This window comes from Malaya genurostris, chromosome 2, assembly GCF_030247185.1.
Source record: "Malaya genurostris strain Urasoe2022 chromosome 2, Malgen_1.1, whole genome shotgun sequence".
Lineage (NCBI taxonomy): Eukaryota > Metazoa > Arthropoda > Insecta > Diptera > Culicidae > Malaya > Malaya genurostris.
The window spans coordinates 16,758,645-16,786,121 of record NC_080571.1 but is presented as its reverse complement, the minus strand read 5'-3'; the positions used below and the strand labels follow the sequence as shown (position 1 = coordinate 16,786,121).

Below are 27,477 nucleotides of genomic sequence, written 5' to 3'. Positions count from 1 at the left end.
TTTTTCTAGCATACTTAGTTTTTGTGAATATAATTACGAAAAGTTTAGTCTAGTTTTTTAATAATGGTTCAAAAACGAGACTCACGGGTTTCAATGAATTGTTTGATTCAAGTGTGGCTTATTCTTTCTAAACAACATAAAGCCGTCATAACTAAGTTGAGATTTGCAATGACGAAGTGGAAACATATATTGAAGAAGTCATATGAATGAAAAACTCACAGTAAAGATGATTTTTTGGAAAAAGATACGCTCAGTGGCAAGATTCGAACCTGCATTCTTATGCAATCCGTGCATACGCGTCTGCCATTTCAGCCACCCTGATCTGTGGTAGACACAGTTCTACAACAGCACCGATTTGGTAAGCGTACATCGAACAATGATCTAAATCCAAGCCGCCTCACGACCGGTATCTTATATCCAAACATCCTCTCTGTTCATCAGACAAGAAACACTAGTCTTCTCGCTTTATACATATTTTCCACTCAAGCACTGGATAGGAAAGTGTATTTATAATCACTTGTTGCCTTCTTTACTATGCCAGTCACTCCCTGGCTATAGTCAGTGACAGGCCCGATACACGTATTGGATAAGAACGCAGGATCTAGGCCTGCCTCTGAGCGTATCTTTTTCCAAAAATAATCTTTTCTGTGAGTTTCTCATTTATTTGGCTTCTCCAATATATGTTTCTACACAGCTTTCCACTGGCTTTTGTTAAAATGACATTCGGCCTCTGAATACACAGACTTAGGTAAAATTACCCTCAACAAATCAACCTTCAACAAAATGTCCTTTAGCGTAATATCCATCGAATAAAAGGATTTTGAAAGATGTCTAAACGGCCTTCATAAAAAAAATAAATTCTCGCCTCCATAGAAAACAAAGTTGCCTTAAAATAATGATTTTCTCGTCAAATTAGACAAAAAGTTTAACGGCAAAACAATTTCGAAAAAAATGACTTTCGACAAACTTTGTTACAATGAACGTCCGCTGAATAACCATCGGCACAATGATCTTCAACATTAATTCCATCGGCAAAATGGTCTGCATCAAAATGAAAACTAGAAAACTAGTCCTGAGTGAAATCACCTTCGGCAAAATTACCCTTCCTCTAAATGGCCTTTAGTAAAATGGTCGTTGTCTAAAAGACCTTCGCCCAAGAGTGCTTCGGCTACATGATCTTCGGTTGATGATGCCTTCTATGACTTGACGTTCGACAAATTAGATTCGTCAAATTGACCTTCGAAAAAATGGCCTTTGGCATAATTGCCCTCTGAAAATGTTCTCGTAAAATAGCGTTCAACACTACGGTCTTCAGCAAAATGGTCTTAGACAAAACTGACCTTCTACTAAATGTCTTTCGGCAAAATGGTCGAAAGTGTCGAAGGCCATTTTGCCTATTTTCGGGATATTATTAAGAAGGCCATTTTTCCGATGGCTGTTCCATTGTAGATTACTTTTCCAAAGACCTTCTACAAAATGTCTTTCGGCAAAATGGTTTTCTGCGAAATGGTCGGAAGTGTCGAAGGTCATTTTGCCTATTTTTGGGATATTTTTACGAAGGCCATTTTCACGATGGCTGTTCTATTGTAGGTTACTTTTCCAAAAAACCTACTACTAAATGTCTTTCGGCAAAATGGTTTTAAGCGAAATGGTTGAAAGTATCGAAGGCCATTTTGCCTATTTTCGGGATATTTTTACGAAGGCCATTTTGCCGATGGCTGTTCCATTGTAGGTTACTTTTCCAAAGACCTTCTACTAAATGTCTTTCGGCAAAATGGTTTTCAGCAAAATGGTCGGAAGTGTCGAAGGCCATTTTGCTTATTTTTGGGATATTTTTACAAAGGCCATTTTGCCGATGGCTGTTCCATTGTAGGTTACTTTTCCAAAGACCTTCTACTAAATGTCTTTCGGCAAAATGGTTTTCAGCGAAATGGTGTTTTTACGAAGGCCATTTTGCCTATTTTCGGTATATTTTTACGAAGGCCATTTTGGCGATGGCTGTTCCATTGTAGGTTACTTTTCCAAAGACCTTCTACTAAATGTCTTTCGGCAAAATGGTTTTCATCGAAATGGTCGGAAGTGTCGAAGGTCATTTTGCCTATTTTTGGGATATTTTTACGAAGGCCATTTTGCCGATGGCTGTTCCATTGTAGGTTACTATTCCAAAGACCTTCTACTCAATGTCTTTCGGCAAATGGTTTTCAGCGAAATGGTGTTTTTACGAAGGCCATTTTGCCTATTTTCGGGATATTTTTACGAAGGCCATTTTGGCGATGGCTGTTCCATTGTAGGTTACTTTTCCAAAGACCTTCTACTAAATGTCTTTCGGCAAAATGGTTTTCAGCGAAATGGTCGGAAGTATCGAAGGCTATTTTGCCTATTTTTGGGATATTTTTACGAAGACCATTTTGCCGATGGCTGTTCCATTGTAGGTTACTTTTCCAAAGACCTTCTACTAAATGACTTTCGGTAAAATGGTTTTCAGCAAAATGGTCGAAAGTGTCGAAGGCCATTTTGCCTATTTTTTGGATATTTTTACGAAGGCTATTTTCCCGATGGCCCCATTTTTCCCATTGTAGATTACTTTTCCAAAGACCATCCGGACGAAGGTCATTTTGCCGAAAGACATCTTATTGAAGGTTATTTTGTTGAAGGTGATTTTACCGAGTGCCATAAAGACGAAGGTTATTTTATTGAAGTTAATTTCGGGTTTTTCGGAAAAATGGAATTTGCATAACAGCCTTCCACACAAAACGGTCTTCGATTAAATTGGTTTTGGCAAAATAACTTAATTTTCAAGATTACCTTCGGCTAAAAGACCTTGGACAAAATGGCTCTCGACAAGACGACTGTCAGCAAATTGGTCCTCGGAAAAATGGCCTATGTCAAAGATACCTTCGACAAAACGGACTTCGGCAAAATGGTTTCGGCAAAATTCCTTCCGACAAAAGAGAAACCTCAATTTACGAACTAAACGGGGGTTCGTAAATAGAGTTTATTTGTAGAAAAAGTTTACGTTATTCGGAATTTACTTCGTGAAAAAAGTTTGTGCTGTGAAAGTTTTTTATTTTCTGAACAGATTTGATGTGTAGGTAAATAGGGACAACGAAAAAATGACGTACGTAAACGGAGGTTTAGTTGTATATCACGATAACCTTTGGCAAAAGATAATATCCGCTGCGTAATATTTAGATAAACGGCCTTCGTCAAAATGAGTGCGGTAGAACCTTCGGCACTATGATTATCCGCGAAAATATTGCTATCGGCAAAATGGTCCTTGGGCAAAATGTGCTCCCGCCAAATGGCCTTCGGATTAATAGGCTTCGGCAATCATCATTGGCAAAATGAAGATTGGCGATATGATTCTCAGTAATGTAACCTGTCCTAAGCTCCACACTCTTTTTGGATTACAGTTTTTAGAAACTTAAAAAAATGTCAAAGTCTTGTGGAATCTTCCAAATTTAAAAAAAAAAACTAGAAATGGAGGTTTCGGAATTCTTTTTACACTGGTAAGGAGATTCGAGAAGAGTTCCAATACAAAGTTTTCGAAACAACATTTTCTTATTTATCCGATTACTAAACCAATCAATTGTGAGAATTGTTTTGACAAATGGCACATTTTTTTCTTCGGAAATCAGTTCGATACAGACTTCCGGAAGTATAAACAAATAAAACCGGCTGAAATAGTGGTTTCGGAGGTTTTTCAGTGTCAATCACCTGCAAGCGAGAAATGCTTAAACAATAAGACCTCAAAATTGCATTCTGTCAATCAAGGGACGAGTTTGTGCCGGAAATGGTTTCGGTGCTGGGTTGTCACTGACAGGAGACTTTTCCCCAAAGGGGTGTTAAAATCATTTGAATTGATCTGCCTATCTGCCAGTCGGTGATTGTTGTTATTTTCTCCCCAAGGTCCAAGGCCCGGAGCAATGGTTGCCACTGCGGGATAGACCGGGAGGGGGGTGATTTCCAAACACGGCGATCTGCGTTAAACTGCGAATCATTGAAATGTCACGATTTGTTTGCACTGTGATTTGACAACCACTGCCGGGTGAATGACGGACGGACGGACGGGGGGGCTCTTGTTTAGGGAATTGATTGATGATGATCTATCTGCACAATGGATTGACAGGCCGTGTGGTTTGCGAATCAATGCAGTTTGCACAGGATTCGCTTTGATTGATGCGGTTGTAAATGTTTGGCTAGTTGTTAGTTATTTTGGTCAACATCGTAGCCAATGGATTTCTCTCTCTCTCTCTCTGTATCTCTGTCTGAAAGGGTAGTTATGTAATCAATGCGGGATCGCAAGGTGCTTTCGAGTCAGTTTTCATTTGCCATCGGTTTTGTGCTATCACAATCTCATCTGCATGTCACACTTCACTGACTGCTATCACATCAGATCCCATATTTCAGTTCAAGTAGGAAAAACACTTTCGAAAACTTCGTCAAAGTTCCTCGTCTGCCGGTGCACGGTCTCGCTCTCTCTAGAATTAAGCCTTCGGACTTGAGCTGCTAGACAGAGAATTTATTCCGAGTCAACGAGCAGTAGATTGGTGTTATGGGTTTAGGATAAATATACAGTTCAGTAGCATGATTTCTCATCGGTGCCCGGACTCAATCGGTACAATCGAAGAAAGCTCAACTGCAACAACCATTACTTAGGATTATCCTGTGCCATTGAAAGTTGTTTCACAAGGGACTCGACGGCGTTTCGGGACGGCGGGATGACGGCGGTGGTAATTGGCACAAACGCTGCTCGTTCGGTAGGTAATGAATGTCTATTTGCTGCCGTAAGCGGATTTATCGAACGTATCGACATCGGATTCGGATCGGTCCGACTGGACTACAAGTAATCAATGGTAAGGAGAAACGAAAAGACGTACGGATCGATTGTGACTGAACCAGTTCAATTACGCGTGAGCTCACTAATTCGAAAAGTGTTGTATAATATTACAACATTGCATTGGAATTAGTTACGCAACGATTTCTGAATACTTTCAGTTTCATCATTTGTTTCTATTGTGATGTCTGTTTGACTGCTTATCTTTTTCTGATCGAGATCTTTATTTCTAGTCTTAGTCTTTAGTCTTTAGTCTTTAGTCTTTAGTCTTTAGTCTTTAGTCTTTAGTCTTTAGTCTTTAGTCTTTAGTCTTTAGTCTTTAGTCTTTAGTCTTTAGTCTTTAGTCTTAGTCTTTAGTCTTTAGTCTTTAGTCTTTAGTCTTTAGTCTTTAGTCTTTAGTCTTTAGTCTTTAGTCTTTAGTCTTTAGTCTTTAGTCTTTAGTCTTTAGTCTTTAGTCTTTAGTCTTTAGTCTTTAAGTCTTTAGTCTTTAGTCTTTAGTCTTTAGTCTTTAGTCTTTAGTCTTTAGCTTTTAGTCTTTAGTCTTTAGTCTTTAGTCTTTAGTCTTTAGTCTTTAGTCTTTAGTCTTTAGTCTTTAGTCTTTAGTCTTTAGTCTTTAGTCTTTAGTCTTTAGTCTTTAGTCTTTAGTCTTTAGTCTTTAGTCTTTAGTCTTTAGTCTTTAGTCTTTAGTCTTAGTCTTTAGTCTTTAGTCTTTAGTCTTTAGTCTTTAGTCTTTAGTCTTTAGTCTTTAGTCTTTAGTCTTAGTCTTAGTCTTTAGTCTTTAGTCTTTAGTCTTTAGTCTTTAGTCTTTAGTCTTTAGTCTTAGTCTTTAGTCTTTAGTCTTTAGTCTTTAGTCTTTAGTCTTTAGTCTTTAGTCTTTAGTCTTTAGTCTTTAGTCTTTAGTCTTTAGTCTTTAGTCTTTAGTCTTTAGTCTTTAGTCTTTAGTCTTTAGTCTTTAGTCTTTAGTCTTTAGTCTTTAGTCTTTAGTCTTTAGTCTTTAGTCTTTAGTCTTTAGTCTTTAGTCTTTAGTCTTTAGTCTTTAGTCTTAGTCTTTAGTCTTTAGTCTTTAGTCTTTAGTCTTTAGTCTTTAGTCTTTAGTCTTTAGTCTTTAGTCTTTAGTCTTTAGTCTTTAGTCTTTAGTCTTTAGTCTTTAGTCTTTAGTCTTTAGTCTTATAGTCTTTAGTCTTTAGTCTTTAGTCTTTAGTCTTTAGTCTTTAGTCTTTAGTCTTTAGTCTTTAGTCTTTAGTCTTTAGTCTTTAGTCTTTAGTCTTTAGTCTTTAGTCTTTAGTCTTTAGTCTTTAGTCTTTAGTCTTTAGTCTTTAGTCTTTAGTCTTTAGTCTTTAGTCTTTAGTCTTTAGTCTTTAGTCTTTAGTCTTTAGTCTTTAGTCTTTAGTCTTTAGTCTTTAGTCTTTAGTCTTTAGTCTTTAGTCTTTAGTCTTTAGTCTTTAGTCTTTAGTCTTTAGTCTTTAGTCTTTAGTCTTTAGTCTTTAGTCTTTAGTCTTTAGTCTTTAGTCTTTAGTCTTTAGTCTTTAGTCTTTAGTCTTTAGTCTTTAGTCTTTAGTCTTTAGTCTTTAGTCTTTAGTCTTTAGTCTTTAGTCTTTAGTCTTTAGTCTTTAGTCTTTAGTCTTTAGTCTTTAGTCTTTAGTCTTTAGTCTTTAGTCTTTAGTCTTAGTCTTTAGTCTTTAGTCTTTAGTCTTTAGTCTTTAGTCTTTAGTCTTTAGTCTTTAGTCTTTAGTCTTTAGTCTTTAGTCTTCTTTAGTCTTTAGTCTTTAGTCTTTAGTCTTTAGTCTTTAGTCTTTAGTCTTTAGTCTTTAGTCTTTAGTCTTTAGTCTTTAGTCTTTAGTCTTTAGTCTTTAGTCTTTAGTCTTTAGTCTTTAGTCTTTAGTCTTTAGTCTTTAGTCTTTAGTCTTTAGTCTTTAGTCTTTAGTCTTTAGTCTTTAGTCTTTAGTCTTTAGTCTTTAGTCTTTAGTCCTTTAGTCTTTAGTCTTAGTCTTTAGTCTTTAGTCTTTAGTCTTTAGTCTTTAGTCTTTTAGTCTTTAGTCTTTAGTCTTTAGTCTTTAGTCTATTAGTCTTTAGTCTTTAGTCTTTAGTCTTTAGTCTTTAGTCTTTAGTCTTTAGTCTTTAGTCTTTAGTCTTTAGTCTTTAGTCTTTAGTCTTTAGTCTTTAGTATTTAGTCTTTAGTCTTTAGTCTTTAGTCTTTAGTCTTTAGTCTTTAGTCTTTAGTCTTTAGTCTTTAGTCTTTAGTCTTTAGTCTTTAGTCTTTAGTCTTTAGTCTTTAGTCTTTAGTCTTTAGTCTTTAGTCTTTAGTCTTTAGTCTTTAGTCTTTAGTCTTTAGTCTTTAGTCTTTAGTCTTTAGTCTTTAGTCTTTAGTCTTTAGTCTTTAGTCTTTAGTCTTTAGTCTTTAGTCTTTAGTCTTTAGTCTTTAGTCTTTAGTCTTTAGTCTTTAGTCTTTAGTCTTTAGTCTTTAGTCTTTAGTCTTTAGTCTTTAGTCTTTAGTCTTTATACTTGAGTATTTCTAATTTTAACTATTTTTAGATTTAAGTAGTTTTGGACTTGAGTCTTTTGAAACCATGGGCTTTTTAGACAAGCGTTTTCAGACTGGACTCTTTTACTAGATTTTTTTAGATTAGAGCTTTTTTAGACTAAAGACTTTATAGATTGAAATCTTTTTGAACTAGTCCTTTTAGAATAGAATCTTCTCAAACTAGAGTTTTCTTAGACTTTAATTATTCAAGACCAGAGATTTTTTAGTCTTTTAATACTAGTCTTTTGAAATAAAATCTTTCTATATTCGAGCTTTTTAGACTAGATTCTTTTTAGACTAGAGTCCTTTTAAACTAAAGTTTTCTTAGACTAAAGTCTTATTATACTAAAGTCTTTTTAGACTAGAGTCCTTTAAATCTAGAGACTTTTGAGACCCATTTGAGGCTATAGTGTTTTTAGACTCGTTTTTTAGGCTAGTGTCTGTTTAGACTAGATGCCTTTTTGGCTAGAGACTTTTTAGGCTACAGTTATTTTAGACTAGATTCGTTTTTGACTAGAGTCTTTTAAGATTAGTCTATTTTGGCTGAAGTTTTTTCAGAATAAATTTTTTTGACTAGAACCATTATAGATTAGAGTTTTTCTAGACTATTGTATTTTTACACTCGAACCGTTTTAGACTAGAATTTTTTTCATACTAGAGTCTTTAAAGACTAGAGTATTTTTATATCTAGAGTTTTCTTGAAGTCATTTTAACTAGAGTTTTTTTAGACTAGTCTTTTTGGGCTAGAGTGTGTTTAGACTAGAGGTTTATTAGACTAATCTTTTTAGACTGGGAATTTTTTGGACTATATTCGTTTTTAAAAAGAGTTTGTTTAGACTAGTCTTTTTACACTGGAGTCTCTTTAGACTAGAGTCTTTTTAGACTGGAGACTTTTCAGACTAGAGTCTTTTTAGTCTAAAGTCTTTTTGAACAAGAGTCTTTTCGGACGAGTTTTTCTAGATTAAAATCTTTTTAGATTAGAGCCTCTTAGACTTGAATTGGGACTAGTCACTAGAGTCTTTTAGACCAGTCTTTTTAGACTTGGTTCTTTTGGAGCAATCTTTTAGACCATTTTTTTTAGACTTGAGTCTTCTTCGACTACAGTTATTTTAGACTAATCTCTTTTTATACTAAAGTCTTTTTAGACTAGAGTCCTTTGAATCTAGAGTCTTTTGAGAGCCATTTGAGACTATTTTAGGCTGGAATATTTCTAGGCTAAATTCGTTTTTGAATAGAGTCTGTTTAGACTAGTCTTTTTGGACTGGAGTCTCTTTAGACTAGAGTCTTTTTAGACTAGAATCTTTTTTTCTCTATTACTAGCGCCTTCTTAGACTAGTATTTTTTAGACTAGTTTTTCTAGACTAGAATCTTTTAAGACTAGAGTCTTCTTAGACTTAGACTTTTTGAGACTATTCTTTAAAGATTACACTATTTTTAGACTAGTCTTTTTAGACTTGAGTCTTTTTATACCAGTCTTTTTAGACTAGTCTTTTAGGGTTCTTGAATCTTTTTGGATTAGTCTACTTAGACCAGAGTCGTTCTGGACCAGTCTTTTCAGACTAGAGTCTATTTAGACTAGATTTTTTTAGACTAGAGTCTTTTTAGAAATCTTCTAAGTGTTTTCTTAGAGTAAAGCCCTATTAATCTAGAATCTTCTGAGAGCCATTTAAGATTAGAGTGTTTTAGACTAATCCTTATAGGCTAGAGTCTGTTTAGACTAGATTCTTTTTAGACTAGAGACGTTTTAGACTAGAGTTATTTTAGACTAGATTCGTTTTTTACTAGTCTTTTGAGGACTAACCTTTTGGACTGAAGTCTTTTCAGAGTAGAGTTTTTTTAAACTAGTCTTTTCGAACTAATTGTTTAATTGTTTATTTGATTACAGATTTTTTAGACAAGAGTCTTTATAGAGTATTTGTAATATAGAGTCTTCTTAAAGTCATTTTAGACTAGAGTTTTTCTAAACTAGTCTCTTTAGACTGGAATATTCCTGGGCTAGATTCGATTTTGATTGGAGTCTGTTTATACTAGTCTTTTTGGACTGGAATCTTATTAGACTAGAATCTTTTTAATCTAGAGTTTTCTTGGAGTCATTTTAGAATAGAATTTTTTAGACTCGTCTTTTTGGGCTAGAGTCTGTTTAGACTAAAGCCTTTTTAGAGTAGTAGTGAAATATTTTTCGGCTCGATTCGTTTTTGACTAGAGTATTTTTGGACTAGTCTTTTTGGTCTGGAATCTTTTTTGACTAGAGTCTTTTCAGTTTAGAGTCTTCTTAGACTATAATCTTTTTGGACTAGTTTTTCTAGACTAGAATCTTTTTAGACTAGAACCTTCTAAGACTTGAATTCTGGAGCTAGTCTTTTTAGATTACATTCTTTTTAGACTAGTCTTTTTAGACTTAAGTCATTTTAGACTTGTGTCTTCTTGGACTAGTGTCTTTTTAGACCAGACTTTTTGAACGAGAGTCATTTTAGACTAGAGTTTTTTCGGACTAGTGTATTTTTAGACTAGAGTCTTTTTAGACTGGTGTCATTTTAGACTAAAGTCTTTTCGACCTGGGGTCATTTTGAACTTATTTTGGAAATGAGTCCTTTTGGATTTGATTTTTTTTTAGAACTAAGCCTTTTTAGATTCTAGTTTCTTTAGATTTTAGTCCTTTCAGACTAGTCTTTTTGGACTTCGTAATTAGCAGTGTGGCCATCGTCGAAATGACTTCTTAAAAAATACGCACCGGAAAATATTCTCCAAAAACGTAGCCATCGGAAAAATTCTTTTCGGTAAAATTGTCTTCGGAAAAATGTTTTTTTTTTGGAAACAATAGCATTTGGCAAACAGGCCTCCGACAATCGGTGAAATGAGCCATCCGTATAATGACCTTCGACTGAGGATATTAACGACTGAATAGATCAAGAATGGTTCATTCTAGTTTTCACTTTCTTCCACACTATAAATGAATAAATAAATAAATAAATAAATAAATACACATAAATCTTTTACTCTCTTCTTTCCGTCAAGAGAAATTATATCACCACTGGCTCCGACAAAAGGAGATATTTAACTACGAGGTCCTCGTACGTTACCATAAACGTTTATAGGTACGATCTACTCTGACCTAGTATAACGTAAGAAGGTATGGATTTAATGAATATTCGATGCGTCATTAGAAAACCAAACAGCATTGCTGATTGGTGTAGTCAACTTTGATTGAAAAAGTCTGTAAGCATCTGCCATTTCCTTTAACTCATGTTTAAGTTTCATAATTCACATATTAATGTTTTCGCCCTTAAAAAAAATCTTGGTTGAAGCACGACTCCAGTAGCCAACTGATTGATTCAATGTTTTTTTTTTTTCACGTTTCAATGCTCTTGGATGCCGCTAAAAACGGTCAAGTCTAATTATGTTTGGATTCTTTTCCACGAAACGACAATTCAGCTCCGGTGAAAATTTTTGCAACTCAATTCTCATACGAGAACAAATATTGATCTAATTCAAATAACAAACAAACGACTCTTTTCCGTTGGAAGCTGGTTTTTCAATTTTCCTAAAACTCTCGCTGACAGTGTCACAAATAATCTCGTTTTAGAGTAAAGAGATCGTTTCTCGAAACAGTGACTGACAGTGACAATTTTTGCGGTATGTGCTAAAATAAACTGTGACTACCGCCGCATCGATCGATCGAGCTGGTGGAGGTGGTTTCAGTTGCTATGCTGGCTTTCAGCATATCGAAACGGTAGAAGTCGAGGGGGTTGAGTTTGCTCTAGCACTGGCACTGTTTTATAATGCCAGAGACACGGTATGAGTCGAACAGCAGCTGCATGTCGATATCTGCATTTGTGCTTCTCTAGCGGAAGAATGCATTTATCGATTGCTGATAAATTATTAGTGCTCCGAAGAGTGCATGTTCGGTACGTTTGATGGAAATATGGGTCTTTGCAAAGACAAATCGTTCGAGAGTTTTGTGCAATTGTTCAAGGATGAAATTTGAATACTTATTTCTATTGATATCAACTAAGAAAAACGGAAAACTCAAGTCCCAAAAGACTTAAGTGCAAGAAGACTCTAATCTAAAAAAGCTCTAATCTAAAAAAGATTAGTCTAAAACGCGTCTATTCTAAAACGACTCTAGTCTAAAAAGGCTCAAATCTAAAAAGGTTCAATTTTAAGAAGGTTCTAGTGTAAAAAAAGTTCTGGTTCAAAAAGGTTAGTCTATAGGCTAATAAAAAAAAACGCTGGTCTAAACAATCTTTAGTCAGAAAAGACGTTAGTCTAAAACGATTAGTCCAAACAAGCTTTAGTCTACGAAACACTCCAGTCTAAAAGAACCCTAGTTTAAGAAAAAACTCTAGTCTACAAAATTTAAGTCTGCAGAGATTCTAATCTACAGAAACTCTAGTCTAAAGAGACTTAAGTCTAAAAAGACTAGTCTATGAAAATTCTAGCCTGAAACGACTCTAGTGTAAAAACACTAAACTAAAAAGATTAGTATAAGAAGACTAGTCTAAACAGACTCCAGACGAAAAACAATCCAAAAAAACCTAGTCTAAAAAGATTCTAGTCCAAAATGACTCTAAACTGAGAGGACTCTAGTTTAAAAAGACTAATTTATAAAGACAAGTCTAAAAAGATTAGTATAGAAAGAATAGACTTTAGTCCAAAAAGATCAGTCTCTAAAATCTAGTCTAAAAACACTTTAGTCTAAATCACGTATAGTCTTAAAAGACTGTAGCCTAAAAAACATAGTCTAAAGAGGCCCTAGTCTAAAGAGACTCTTGTCTGAACAGACTCTAGTCAAAACATAATCTAGTCCAAAAAGGATCCAGTCCAAAAAGATCTTCGTTTAAAATAACCCCAGTCTAAACAGAAGAGCCTAAGAGACTAGTCCCAAAAGCCTCTAGTATTACAAGATTCTAGTCATAAAAGACTCTAGTCTAAAGTGACTATTCTAAATAGACTAGTCTAAAAAGACAAGTCTAAGAAGACAAGTCTAAAAAGACTCTTGTTCAAACAGATTCTAATCTAGAAATACCAATAAATAATAAAAATACCCGTTCAAAAAGACTCTAGTCTAAAAAAAACTCTAGTCTAAAAATACTCTAGTATAAAAAGACTGCAGTCTAAAACGACTCCTGTCGGAAAAGACTCTAGTCTATGAAGGATCTAGTCTAAAAAGACAAGTCTAAAATGACGAAACTAAAATACTCTAGTCTAAAAAGACTCTAATCTGAAAAAACTAGTTTAAAAAGACTCCAGTCTAAAATGACTTAAGTCTAAAAATTCTCTTATCTAAAAACACTAGTCATAAAAGATTCTAGTCATGAAAGACTCTAGTCTAAAAAAACTACACTAAAACAGACTAGTCTAAAAAGACTCTTGTCCAAAAAGACTCTAGTCTAAAAAGACTCTAGTCTAAAAAGATTCTAGTCTAAAAAGACTCCAGTTTAAACAGAATCTAGCCTAAAAAGACTTTAGTCTAAAAGAACTCTATTCTAAAAAGACTAAGTTTAAAAAAACTAGTCTAAAATGACTTTAGTCAAAAAAGCCTCTTATCTAAAAAGACTAGTCATAAAAGATTCTAGTCATAAAAGACTCTAGTCTAAAACGGCTTCACTAAAAAGACTAGTCTAAAAAAACTCTTGTTCAAAAAGACTCTAGTCTAAAAAGACTCTAGGCTGAAAAACTCTAGTCTCAAAATACTCTACACTAAAATAACTCCAGTCTAAACAGACTCTAGTCTATAAAGGCTCTGGTCTAAAAAAACAGTCTAAAATGACGAGTCTAAAAAGACTAGTCCAAAAACACTCTAATCCAAAAGACTCTAGTCTAAAGAAACTCTAGTCTAAAAAGACTAGTTTAAAAAGACTCTAATCTAAATAGACTCTAGTCTAAAAAGACTAGTCTAAATACACTAGTCTAACATGACTAGTCTAATAAGACTCATATAAAAAGACTAGTCTAAAAATAAAAAATCTAAAAAGACCAGTGTAAAAAGACTAGTCTACCAAAACTAGCCTGAAAATATTCTAGTATAAAAAGAAACTAGTCTAAAAAGAATCCACTCTTAAAAGAATCTTTTTTTCTAAAAAGACTCTAGTCTAAAAGGGCTAGTTTAAAAAAGGCTAAAATCCTAAAAAACAGTGTAAAAAACTCCACTTTAAAATGACTCTAGTCTAAAAACACTCCAGTCTAGAAAGACTCAAGTCTAAAAAGATTCTAGTCTAAAACGAATCTAGTCTAAAAGACTCTATTCAGATGAGACTCTTGGTTGAAAAGACTGTTATAAAAAGACTAATCTAAAAAAAAACGCGTCTGAAAAAACTAGTAAAAAAGACTCCATTCTAAAAAGACTCTTGTCTAAAAATACTCCAGTCTGAAAAGACTAGTTTAAAACGATTCTAGTCTTAAAAACATTCTAGCCTTAAAGAACTGTAGTCTAAAAACACTCTATTCTAAAAACACTATAGTCTAAAAAGACTAGTTTTAAAAGACTACCAAAAAAAGACTCTAGTCTAAAAAGACTAATCAAAAAAGGCTAAAGTCTAAAAAAACAGTGTAAAAAACTCCACTTTAAAATGACTCTAGTCTAGAAAAAGACTACCCCAGACTCTAATTTAAAAAGACTCTAGTCTAAAAACACTCTAGTCTAGAAAGACTCAAGTCTAAAAAGATTCTAGTCTAAAACGAATCTAGCCTAAAAGACTCTATTCTGATGAGACTCTTGGCTAAAACGACTGTAGCCTAAAAATACTCTAGTCAAAAAAGATTAGTAAAAAAGACTAGGTAAAAAAGACTAGTCGAAATAAACTCGTGTCTAAAAAGACTCTAGTCTAACACATTTCAGTCTAAAAAAAACTCTAGTCTATAGTGAATCTAGTCTGAAAAGACTAGTCTAAAGAAACTCTAGTCTAAAAAGACTAGTCAGAAAAGACTTTAGTCTGAAAAACTCTAGTCTAAAAAGACTCTAGTATAAAAAGATTCCAGTCTAAAAAGATTCTAGTCTAGAAAGAATCTAGCCTAAAAAGACTAATCTAAATAGACTCTAGTCTAAAAGGACTCTCGTCTAAAAAGATTCTAGTTTAACATGACGAGTCTAAAAAGACTCTAGTCTAAACATACTTTAGTCTATAAAGGCTCTAGTCTAAAAAGACTAATCTAAAACGACTAGTCTAAAAAGACGCGTCTGAAAAGACTCTAGTCCAAAAAGACTCTTGTATAAAAGGCTCCAGTTTGAAAGGACTCTAGTTTAAAACGACTCTAGTCTACAAGTCTACAGTCTACTCTTGGCTAAAAAGACTGTAGTCCAAAAATACTCTAGTAAAAAAAGACTAGTCGAAATTAGTGATGGGCAATACGGCTCATTTCAATGAGCGGCTCTAAACCGAACGCTCTTTCGTAAGAGCCGGTTCAATTGAACGGCTCATTGGCTCTTTTTCAATAAACGTCAATGTGGAGAAGCGGTTCGAGAGAGTGATTGTGAGAGCCACGGAATTGCATAAGCGGTATGGGCGATCTAAAATTGTGTTTCACAATTAGAGGTGTCCGTGTGCGATGAAGCGGGATATTGAAATAAATTAGTTGAAATTCCATTTGGAAAAAAAATCTATTTTTCTTCTCCTATTACGACAGAATTCTTTGAAAATTCACTGCTGAATGAATGTTCCTATGTATTTTAGACAGCTTCATATAAAAACATAATCGTTTAACCAACAACGCAATCAAATTTGGACGTACACAGGCACACAGATTTTCCAAGTTGAAACGCAGATTTTAAAATGGCAACTCTGCTTGAGAGCCGCGGTTCAATTTTGAAGAGCCGTGGTTCGTTCGCTCATTGCTACGAGTCGGTTCAAATGAACGGCTCGTGAGCGTTCGCCCATCACTAGTCGAAATAAACTTTAGTCTAAAAAGACTCTAGTCTAACACATTCTAGTCTAAAAAAACTCTAGTCTAATGAAACTCTAGTCTAAAAAGACTAGTCAGAAAAGACTTTAGTCTGAAAAACTCTAGTTCAAAAAGATTCTACTCTAGCCTAAAAAGACTCTAATCTAAAAAGGCTCTAGTTTAAAAGGAATCTCCTCTAAAAGGATTCTAGTCTAACATGACGAGTTTAAAAAGACTCTAGTCTAAAAATACTTTAGTCCATAAAGACTCTAGTCTAAAAGGACTAGTCTAAACGACTAGTCTAAAAAGACTCTAGTCCAAAAATACTCTAATCTAAAAATACTCTAATCTAAAAAAAACCCTAGTCTAAAAAGACTCTGGTCTAAAAAAAACTCTAGTCTAAAGTGAATAAAAAAAATCTAGTCTAAAGTGAAGTCAAAAAAGACTAGTATAAAAAGACTAGATAAAAAGACTAGTCTGAAAAGACTGTAATCTAAAAATTCGTTTTTTTTTGCAGAACAGATGGTAACTGGCAGTTACGACGTCCTGAAATCATATGACATATTGTTAGAAGCTCAGTAACAATTCGTTCTTACAAATGATTTTTAATGTCATTAAATTTTCTTCCAACCAGGAAAAATCTTCGTAAAGGTCGTCAAATGGTGAGATAACCAAGTCCCTATCTCATGCCTCCCGGAGCGTCTATGATGACATTTGGTCAATAGAACGGCGTCGACTGGGTGCTATCGTCTTCTGCGTTAGTAGCAGAATGAGAGGGTGCAAAATGACTTAGTAGGTTGAAGCCCATCCTAAAGTGCAATGTTTATCATAGTATATTGCAACATATAATTCTGTTGTTTATTACATCATGTATTATTATTATTATTATTATTAATATTATTAGAAGAGCGTAACTTACACTGCGACATTAACTGTTATATTGTATTATAGCATATTATTTCATATATTATCGTCTTACACTATTTTATGTTATTATATGCTTTGTTGTATGCAGAGATGGCATTTCACCAGAGTTATACACGCTAGAGTCAGATTTTGGCCACACCAAAGATGAAAAAAACGAAGCACCGCACAAAGAGGAAAGCGCACTTCTTCTCAGTGTCGAATAGACAGCATTTGAGTGTGTGCTTGTGGTTAAAGCAGCTGGCGCGAGTGAAACACATGCTCTTCGCATGAATCGCTCACACGCGCTCTCGTCTAAATACACCCAAGTGACCACTGATGCGTGATTGTGAGCGAACACTTCTGTGAACTTCAATTAATAGAGAGTAGATCTGGCCTTGCTATGAAAAATTTGCAAGGAAAACCGAAAATTTTACGATAAATTGTTTTATTTTGCTGATTTTGCGTGTCCACGCTTCATCTACGAAAACCATACAGCAGAGTGCTCACCGGCGTGTACACCTCTGTGAAAGTATCTGCATCCTCCTCAGAGAATTTATTAGCTAATGCTCTAGCACTTTGGTGCGATTCAGTGGAAGAGGTAAAAGGAAATAAACAAACGCACTCATGATGCGTGCACACTTACACAACAGCGGTGTATAAATGTGAAAGAGAAGAGCTCTCGTTGAAGTTGTCAGTGCGAGGGGAGAAATTTTGCTTGCTCTTCGTCACACAGAGGAGATAGACATCTCTGGTTGTATGGTATTATACTGCATTGCATTATATCATATTATATTGTATTATATAATATTATATTATATTATATTATATTATATTGTATTCTATTATATTATGATATATTGTATTGTATTATGTTATATTATATTATATTATATTATATTACAGGGTTTATTATGAGTAGTACTACGTACCTCTGCGCAAAATATAAATTTGTTTTCCTTATAAGTAATCATTTTTAAAGTAATCTTTTAACTAAAAATCAAGGTCGTGACAAGGTAAGATTGGTCCTCACTGGTTCCTGTTTCATGCCCACACATATGTCTGTGGTGACAATTGGTCGATGGAATGCGTTGATGGCAGAATGAGAGGATGAGAAATGGCATATAAATTCAAGTAATATAATATCATAGCATATCGCAACATATCATTTTATTCATTCTATTATTTATTATATATTTCATTGTACTATATTATATTGTATTTTATTATTATTTTCATAATTATATTTATTGTTATTATTATTAATTTGTCATCAATAATAATAACATATATTATTTTTATAGATATGGATATTATTATTGTTATTAGAAGAGAAATATTCTACTTTCTGCAGTATTGCAAAGATAGAAGAGCATAACTGACACTCTACATTAACTGTTATTTTGTATATTGTTTTATAATATATTATATTATATTGTATGACATTGTATTATGTTATATAAAATTAAAATATATTATATTATATTATGTTATATTATATTATTTGGTAATCTATTATATCATTTTATGTTTTATTAATTTCATTACACTATGTTTCATTGTATTCATCAATATGAAACATTTTGCACGGGGGCGTAAAGGGGAGGGAGCATCAGGGCATCGGACAAATTGATGACTGGACGAGGGATTGTGGATAGCCAGCCCAAGTCACTTGAAGGAAACTTGTTTCCTTCTGTAGGTTTGACATGAGCCTGACACGCCCTTTTAAACAAACCATCAGGCGGGTTCAAGCATGTATAGCGATATGCTTCATCCATGCACTGGATATTATGGTTGGAAGAGCATATTTTATTCCCGCGGAATACGAGTAAGTGACTCTACTTACATATCCGCCCAACCCTTTTTGTTCGCTTTTCGGTAACAGCTATTATAAGAAGGTGAATGGATGAGTCATATCGGGGCTACTGTAAGTCTACCCGCATCCACTGGCAAGTTCTTGAACTGATGGTGGCTTCACTTCACATCACATCACATCACCAGAAAAAATCTCCGTAATTGTCAAATGCTTTCCACAACTGTTATCGCACTAGCACAAATCGATTTTGAATACAATATCTAAGACAATTTCTCATCGAACAGTAATTAAAATTCAAACCGGAATTGAAAAATTCCAAACCAACTCTGAATAACGCTAGAGCACTGTGATACCGATCGATGTTTACGACCGCCCTCAGCAAAAAGACAATTAGTTTCGCTAATTTGCACCCACTGGAACTCTTTGGTTATTGGTAGTGATCTGCTGTGAGACGACCGCGACGCATATAAATAGCGCATGACTGCGGTCAACCTGGCAGCAGTCCACGGTGTCATCTCCGCCCGGTGTATTCCGATTCCGGAGAGCAGTTTAGATTAAATCGCTGGATTTCGCCTGTCACAGTCCCGAACACGGTCCAGTTCCAGGAAAATGTCACATTCGCTAGCCACGGTGGTGCCACTAACGATGCTGGCGGTTCTGTTTCTGCTGTTGCAGCCCGAAATCGATGCAACCGGTGCGGAGAATTTGATTTCGATTTTTTTGTAACTCAATTCGTTCCGCTTGTTTTGGCATAATTTATGATCGTTACCATCGATTATTGAACCGGAATCTGAAAATCGCGAATCACACAAATTCTACCCACTCAACATGTTATAATGATTTTAATTTTATTTTCCCAGCACAAACCCATGCTCCGAAGATCCATTCCGCGAGGGAACTGACCACGTTCGCCGCCAAACTGAACCGACAGATGCAAGGAGTCGAAAAATTTATCCATCAGCAGAAGACAAAAGAAGCAAACCTTAAACAGGCCTACCGGAAGTACTCCGCTCGGACGGCACGACACGGTTGGAATTCGCGTCAGAACCAACGCGCGGACGCGGCCCGGATTCAGCGGGAGGCCATCAAACTACGCGCCCTGTCCGAAAGATTCAACCAGCAATTCAGGAATCAATTCGCAAAGCAAGTAAATTTCGTTCAGAACGAAGGAAGAAGATACGCAGGCCGAAACGAGGAGATCCCCGTGCAAGTTACGCGCACCGTGAACATGTACAATCGGCTCGTTGAGTTGCTCGTGAATTTAATCACCTGTCCGAGAGACATCATCAATGAGCTGTACGGTGATGACATGATGTTCGAAGAGACAACGACACTACAACCATCCGAATCCGAAGACTCGGATCAGAATAATCCAGATGAAGAAGATGGTGAGAATGGCGAGGATGCTAGCTCCGATACAGTCCCGTACGGATCGGACTACAAGTGAGCAATGTTAATCCGGTGGAGGAATTGAAAACATAATATCGGGAGCTCATTGCTTGATAAATATAAATAATCTTCAATCTATTAGCTGTAATTCGGTAATAAAAACTAGTTAAAAATGAATCCCAAAAACCGAGCTACACTGGTCTTACAAAAGAGTGGCATGTGTCTTTACTTGTTTCCGAAATGCCTTCGAATAGTATACCTTAACGTAATAAATGGCCTCAAATTCGTTGACAGTCTAACAACAGGAACATCCCCGAACAAAAGTAGAACCCGACAAATGTGCGATCCTTTTGCAGGAGACGGGTATAGCGTGATGGGTAACTCGATGCCATTCACGCAGCCTGGGTTCGATTCCCAATGCCGCTCATAGAATCAAAAAGTTTTTCTGGCCCGAAGAGGCAAATGACCTCTATAATCGAAATAACAGAAAAAAGTGCGATCCAAAGATCATCAACGAGTTATGCCCGAAAACCGTTCCGCCACAACACACTTTTTTCTCGTTGTAATACCACATGACTACGCGAGCCGAACAACGCTAGTTTCATCGAAAATTGTTCAGCTGATTGAGTCATTTCACTGAACCAGCAGATTTTTTGAATGACATATTCAATATTTCATCGACTAAGATTTCTTGCCAAAGGTCCATTTCTTGTCAAAGGCTTTTTTCTTGCCGAAGACCATCTATTGCCAAAGGTCCAATTCTTTTCCAAAGGTCCATTTCTTGCCCAAGGGCTGTTTCTTGCCTATGGCCTTTTGCTTGCCTAATGCCCTTCCCTTTCCAAAGGTCCTTTTCTTGCCAAAGGCATTTTTCTTAACAAAGGTTTCTTTCTTGCCAAGGGCCCTTTTCTTGTCAAAGGCCTTTTTCTTGTCAAATGCCCTTCCCTTTCCCAGGATCTCTTCTTACCAAAGGCCTTTTTCATGAGAAAGGCCTTTTCTTGCCAAATGCCCTTCCCTTTCCAAGTTTTTTTCTTGCCAAAGACCAGTTCTTGCCAAAGGCATTTTTCTTACCAAAGGCCCTTTTCTTGCCAAAGGCCTGTTTCTTGTCAAAGGCATTTTGTTTGTCAAATGTTTTTCCTTTTCCAAGGGTCCTTTTCTTGCCAAAGTCCATTTCTTGCCAAAGGCACTTTTCTTACCAAAGGCCCTTTTCTTGCTAAAGGCTTTTTCTTTGCCAATGACCCTTTTTTTGCCAAAGACCATTTCTTGCCGAAGGTCATTTCTTGAAAAAGACCGTTTCTTGGCAAGCCAAATACCCTTTTCGTACCAAAAGCTCTTCTCTTGCAAAAGGCTCCTTTATTGCCAAAGGCTCTTTCCTTGGCAAAATTCCTTTTCTTCCCCAATGCCATTTTCTTGTCAAATGTCCTTTTCTTGCCAAAGGCCTTTTTTGCCAAAGGCCCTTTTCATTTCAAAGACCATTTCCTGCCAAATGTCATTTCTTACCAAAGGCTATTTCTTGCCAAATGCCATTTCTTGCCAAAGGCCCTTTTCTTGTCAAATACCATTTCCTGCCAAATGCCATTTCTTACCAAAGGCCATTTTTTGCCAAAGTTCATTTTTTGCCAAAGGCCCTTTTCTTGTCAAATACCATTTCCTGCCAAATGCCATTTCTTACCAAATGCCATTTCTTACCAAAGGCCATTTTTTGCCAAAGGCCATTTTTTGCCAAAGGCCCTTTTCTTTTCAAATACCATTTCCTGCCAAATGCCATTTCTTACCAAAGGCCATTTCTTGCCAAAGACCATTTTTTCGAAAAAGGTCATTTCTCATGTCAAAGGCTCTTATCTTTCCAAAGGCAATTTTCTTGTCAAAGGTACTTTTCTTACCAAAGGCCCTTCTCCTACCAAAGGCCCTATTCTATCCAAAGGCCCTTATATTGCCAGAGACTCTTTTCTTTCCAACGGCCATTTCTCGCCAAAGGCCATTTTTTGAAAAATTCCATTTTTTTGTCAAAGATCCTTCTCTTGCCAAACGCTTTTTACCAAAAGCCTCTTTCTTGCCAAAGACGTTTTCTTGCCGGAGGCCATTTTTTGCTGAAGGTCATTTATTGCCGGAGGCTATTTCTTGCATTTCTTGATGAAGCCCATTTCTTGCCAAATGCCCTTTTCGTGCCAAAAGTTCTTTTCTTACTAAAAGCCAATTTCTGACCAAAGGCCCTTTATTGCAACAGGCAATTTTATTCTCAAAGACCACTTCTTGCTGAAAGCCCTTTCACTAAAGCCCCTTTTCCTGGCAAAAGCTATTTTCTGGTCTAAAACCCTTTTCTTGATAAATACCCTTTTCTTGCCGAAGGCTCTTTGCTTGCCAAAAGTTCTTTTCTTGCCAAAGGCTTTTTCCTTTGCAAAAGTCCTTTTCTTTCCAAAGGCCATTTTCTTGTCAAAGGCCTTTTTCTTGCCAAAGGTTCTTCCCTTGGTAAAAATCTGTTTCTTTCCAAAGGCCATTTTCTTGTCAAAAGTCCTTTTCTTATCAAATTTCCTTTTTTGCCAAAGACCTTTTCCAGCCAAATGCCGTTTCTCACCAAAGGCCATTTCTTACCAAAGGCCATTTTCTTGTCAAAGGACCTTTTCTTGCCAAAGGTTCTTTCCTTGGTAAAAATCTGTTTCTTTCCAAAGGCCATTTTCTTGTCAAAAGTCCTTTTCTTATCAAAATTCCTTTTTTGCCAAAGATCTTTTCCAGCCAAATGCCGTTTCTTACCAAAGGCCATTTCTTACCAAAGGCTATTTTTAGCCAAAGGTCCTTTTCTTACCAAAGGTCCTTTTCATGTCAAAAGCCATTTCTTGCCAAAAGCCATTTCTAACCAAAGGCCATGTCTTGCCAAAGGCTATTTTTTGCCAAAGGCCCTTCTCCTGCCAAAAACTCTTTTCTTGTCAAAGGTCCATTTCTTGCCAAAGGTCCTTTTTTTGCCAAAGGCCCTTTTCTGTCCAAAGGCCCTTTTCTTGCCGAAGCCTCTTGTCTTGCCAAAGGCCCATTTCTTGCCAAAGGCCAAAGGCCTATTTTTGCAAAAGGTAATAGTCTAACCAAGGACTCTTTTCTTGCTAAAGACTCTTTTCTTGCCAAAGGCCATTTCTTGACAAAAACTATCTTTGTCACAGGCCATTTCTTACCAAAAGACATTTCGTCGAAGAACAAAGGCCATTTCGCCAAAGGCCATTTCGCCGAAGGCCATTTCGCCGAAGGCCATTTTGCCGAAGACCATCTCGCCGAAGGCCATCTCGCCGAAGGCCATTTCGCCGAACGCCATTTCGCCGAAGGCCATTTCACCGAAGGCCATTTGGGTTAAAAACAATTTCTGATTGCGTGAAAATCAACACAAAAGTTTATTCTGGCTTATTTTATAGTATCATAAATTGAAGAGCATCAATCGGAAAGGTGAGTGGATTGAATATTTATGAGGTGAAATCGATCTGTTTTGTGATTTAATACCGGCTGCTATCAAAATTTTCGCAACAAAATATTTGTTTTGTCATTTTATAAATGTCTACCAATTTCGGTTACCGGCACCCCATTTTTTCCGACAAATCGTGTAAAATTGTTAGTGATATGCAAGCTACTGTGTAGGCAAAGCAAGCCAAAGTTTTGGCCAAACATCTAGCTGCTCATACAGCAGATGCTCCCGCTAAGAAAAAACGTGGAAGACCGGCCAAATTAACACCAAAGGCACCACCATCCAAATCATCGACCAAGGAAGCCAATGGGAAGTCACCATCAGACAATAAAGACTTTTGTTCAAAATGCTTCCAAAAAGAAAAAAATCTGTTTTATCTTTGAATAACTGCCGTCTTTACTTATATTTTTCCATTTTTAGTGAATTTTTTGGGGTGCCGGTAACACCTTTTTTGAAATGGCCAAAATTTATCGCTTTACTAAATTGATGATAATTTTTTCCCATCAAATGAATCAACTTAGTTTTTTTAATCAATTGTTAGCTAGGGACTTTAGCTTTCCATTGATGTAGAGATGTTCGCATAATGTGCACTAAGTCAGAAATTATGAGTTTAAAATAAAAGGGTGACGGTAACCGGTAACTCTCCCCTAACATGTAATAGACAAGAGTTGAAACAAAAAAATAATTGAAAACCTTCATCGATGCGAAACTAAATTGGATTGCATTGAATTTTCAATGAATATAACTGTATCTTTCAATTAACGCTTAGTTTGGGATTAAATTATATTGAAACCTGCAGAACTGTAAAGTAACTTTATGTTTATGTACCTGCTCCAAATATGTGCATGAAAATAGTTGTAAATTCACCAAATATTTTTATCTGTGTAAAGTGGAGTCCCAGTGGAAAAGATTTCCTTTTTAAGGGATCCACAATTTATTGACTACCAAGGGGAGGACGCTTAGAACAATGTGCCAATCACACATTAACACAATGCGTTGGTGCATTCGTCAATGTTGGCACTTTCGTGTTTATGCAGTTGCACAGTTGCGGCACACAAAGGACATAGTTTGGACAAGTAGCTGTTTCATGGGGCACAGAGTGGCACTCTTAGGATCACAATATATCACGTGTTTTTTTAGATGCACAATATAGTTTGTGTTAAGCGACTCTCCCCTTGTTGACTACGCTATGTTGGAAGAAGAAATACAAATATATGAGGAAATTAATTATTAAAATGAAATACTGTTGACGATAAATACATTATAAAACAAAAAACTACAATAGTAAACTATCTCGTTCAGTCTGTGCTTAAAATGGTACTTTAGTCTAGCCGCAAATGTGGCACGATTGTTTATTCCTTTGTATGTCAAGTGGAAGTGCATTATATTTAGTAGATCTTACAAAAACAACCCGTCTTTGACAGTTACCATTAAGTTGCCGCGAACAAAAAATAGCCATCTGAATTAATGCCTAAATTGTATGCTAAAATCTAGTTATATCTATATTACTGCTACATCGATTGACGATAATGATTTGAACATACGCTTAAGTGTTCATAATGGTTTCGCAACGTCAAATAAACTTATTTTCAACTGGCAGTTAAAGGCATAGCTTTCATCAGATATATATTTAAATTGAATAATGATAACTTATAAATGATAATTAATACAATATGACAAAAAAATGTGTTGATTGCAAACTTAAATAACTATGTCGTAACGAATTATGTTATCAAGAAACATTGCTTTCATCTTGTTTTAACCAGTGTAACATAGAAAAAAAACATGCCCGTGATTTTGTTGCAACCTAGTTTGGACTTAGAACTAGTTGCGGATGACTACTTGGGAAGTCAGTTGCGGAATCAAACGCAACATTTTCAATCCTTGTCTTAGAACCAATGTAATGGATTTGGATAACAGACTTCTTTGTTCATCGCTTCGGCAAGCAGAGATTAGAAAGCTGAGTGTCTGTGGGTGTCCTCAAGGTGGTGTACTACCCCCACTTTTATGGAACCTAGTCGCTGATGGTTTGTTAAGGAAACTTAATAACCTTGAATTTCCGACTTATGGTTTTGCCGACGATTATCATATATTGATGACCGGTATAAGCATTAACACTCTCTTTGCTTTGCTTTTTTTTCACTCATCGTAGGATAATCACAGGAGCTCGTCCATTACAGTTCTTCGGTTCAGAGGTCACTGTGGTCGATCAAGTTAAATACGTCGGGGTTATTCTTGATTCAAAACTGAATTGGTCTGCTCACATTGACTTCAGGATTAAAAAAGCTTGCGAGGCTTTCGGCCAATGCAGACGAACATTTGGAAAGCCATGGGGACTCAAACCCAGATACATTCATTGGATCTACACAACTATTGTTAGACCAATTTTAGCATGTGGATGTCTTGTATGGTGGCAGAAAGGAGAAGTCGCGACAGTTCAGTCAAAGCTAAATCATCTCCAAAGGATGGTCCTAATGGTGATGACAGGAGCATTCACGACAACTCCTACTGCTGCTCTAGAGGCGCTACTGTGCATTAAACCACTTCATGTGTTCCTAAAACAAGAAGCATTATCTTGTGCATATCGTCTTAAGGTTACAGGGCTTATGCTACTAGCTACACTCGCTTGTGGTCACAAATGGTTACCTGGGATGAGTATTTACTCGCTCCTAGTGACCTAACTCTCACATGCAGTTTTCCTTTCAAAACATTCAATGTGAGCTATCCTCTTCGTGAGGAATGGTTGTCTGGTTGTCTGGAACGACAACTTGATGAACACATAGTTTGTTATACGGACGGTTCTCTGTTGAATGGTCGTGCTGGTGCTGGTGTCTACTGTCGTGAAATAAGGCTGGAACAGTCTCATTCACTTGGTAGATACTGTACTGTGTTCCAAGCAGAAATCTACGCGATTCTGTGTGAAGAACAATCGGCACTTCAGCAGAGGATCTGTGGTAAACGAATTTATTTTTGTTCCGACAGTCAGGCAGCCTTAAAAGCACTCAGTTCGAATGACTCACGATCGAATCTAGTGATCGCATGTCGAACTCAAATTGAAGACCTCACCATTTCAAATGCTGTTTACTTCTTATGGGCCATGTTTACTTCTTATGGGCTGATGAGTTGGCAAGTGCTGGTGCAACGAATGATTTCGTTGGTCCTGAACCTGCTTTACCACTTTCAACTAGTTCAACAAAGCACAAGATTCGTTCTTGGGCTGCATCTAAACATGCCAGCTACTGGCGCAGCTTGCAAACTTGCGCTCAGACAGAAGCATTTCTACCAGATTTAAATCTGAAAATGTCAAAGTGTCTACTGCATTTCTCCAAGCATCATTGCAGTATTCTGGTCAGAGCTCTGACTGGACATTGCAAACTCAATTATCACATGGCTACTATTCAACGTGCTGAGTATTATTCGTGTGATTTGTGTGAATGCGATTATGGTACTTCATATCATCTGATATGTAACTGTCCCACATTGACGCAGCTACGTATCCGGGTTTTTGGTTCTCCATACATGGTTGAGTCTGTGTATGCGGAGCTAAAATTGAAGGATATTCTCTCGTTTCTCACCCAATCTGGTAAGGAGCTATAGTCAGAAGGGTTCATCGTTCTTCCTAGAGTGAATGAATCCCTTCTGTATTCACCTTAAATAGGGTGTAGCAGATTTTTTTTTTATTTAAAAGATATTTTATTCAGGCCTATTTGCGTACAAGCTTTACGTGGCCGATTTAGCTGAGGTTTTAAATAAAAGATTTTTTTTTGTATTGGATCTCGTTGTCACCCTTTTTCTAGGGAGAGAGGAGCTTCCATTTCCTCCTGCGAGAATAGAGGGGCACTTCGTTCGTGGTTCGTCTCGTCATCCATTGCCGCATCGGTGGTATTGTTGTTGATTTCGTTGCTGGTTGCTGTAGATGCGCTTTGTTGTACATTGTTTGCAGTTGCTGGTTGGTTGGATGGTAAGCTGTTAACTGCAGCTGGTGTACTTTGTTCTATAGGGGATACGTTGGATGGTTTCGTTGAAAAGGATGCTTCACTGTTGTTGGTGACTGTCACAGGTGTACTGGGGTTGCTTGGGGTTGATGTGAAGGAAGCACCGTTGTCCTTTGGTATAGTTGTCTCCTTGTCCGGTTTATCACATGGCTTACCGTAGTGAACAGCTTTTTGGCAATATTGACATGTGGCCATCTGATTGTCACAGGTAACAAGTGATTTGCACGGTATTCTTGTATCCTGACCGAATGTCACATAAGAAGGTATAGGCCTCCTCAAGCGCATGCGTAACAAACGTACGCCATTTAGAATACCGGGGAAAAAATTCCTCCACTTTTCATCTTCGATAGAGAGAATCTCTCCGTATTGGGACAAAGTTTTGCGAATATAAGAACCGTTGACGCTTGAGGGAAGATCATGCACACGCACTTCTATAGCACTATCTTCCATATATACTGGAATGTTGTACTTGATATTTTCATGCTCCACATAGTGCACATTATTATTGTCTTTAGCGAATTGAATTGCATCCAACTCTTTATAGAACTGGATATAAACAACATTATTGGTCTTATTGCATTGGAGTAAATGCACACGTTTAATGTCAAGATTCATTTGCTCCTTAAGCAAACCTTCAAGTTCTTGTATCGAAGGTCGAATTTTGCACTGTCTGAAGTCAACAATAATTGTATTCTTTCG

At 36.4% G+C, this 27,477-nt stretch overlaps 2 protein-coding genes across 6 annotated transcripts in view; one reads left to right on the top strand and one right to left on the bottom strand.

Moving 5' to 3' along the window:
* The window catches only part of LOC131427071 (high affinity cGMP-specific 3',5'-cyclic phosphodiesterase 9A), a 446,805-nt gene that overhangs the window by 174,006 nt on the left and 245,322 nt on the right, over window positions 1-27,477 (bottom strand). The gene's annotated exons all lie outside the window — the stretch shown is intronic.
* On the top strand, window positions 18,463-19,521 carry LOC131427073 (uncharacterized). Its single transcript, XM_058589988.1, has 2 exons — window positions 18,463-18,649; window positions 18,816-19,521. Exons 1-2 carry the CDS (start codon window positions 18,565-18,567, stop codon window positions 19,400-19,402), a joined length of 672 nt encoding a protein of 223 aa, XP_058445971.1. The 5' UTR covers window positions 18,463-18,564; the 3' UTR covers window positions 19,403-19,521.

Excerpts from the sequence above, each read along its gene's own strand:
- LOC131427073 (XM_058589988.1), top strand. The coding sequence starts at position 18,565 with ATGTCACATTCGCTAGCCACGGTGGTGCCACTAACGATGCTGGCGGTT. Across the intron at positions 18,650-18,815 it reads GCCCGAAATCGATGCAACCG|CACAAACCCATGCTCCGAAG; the intron begins GTGCGGAGAATT and ends TTATTTTCCCAG.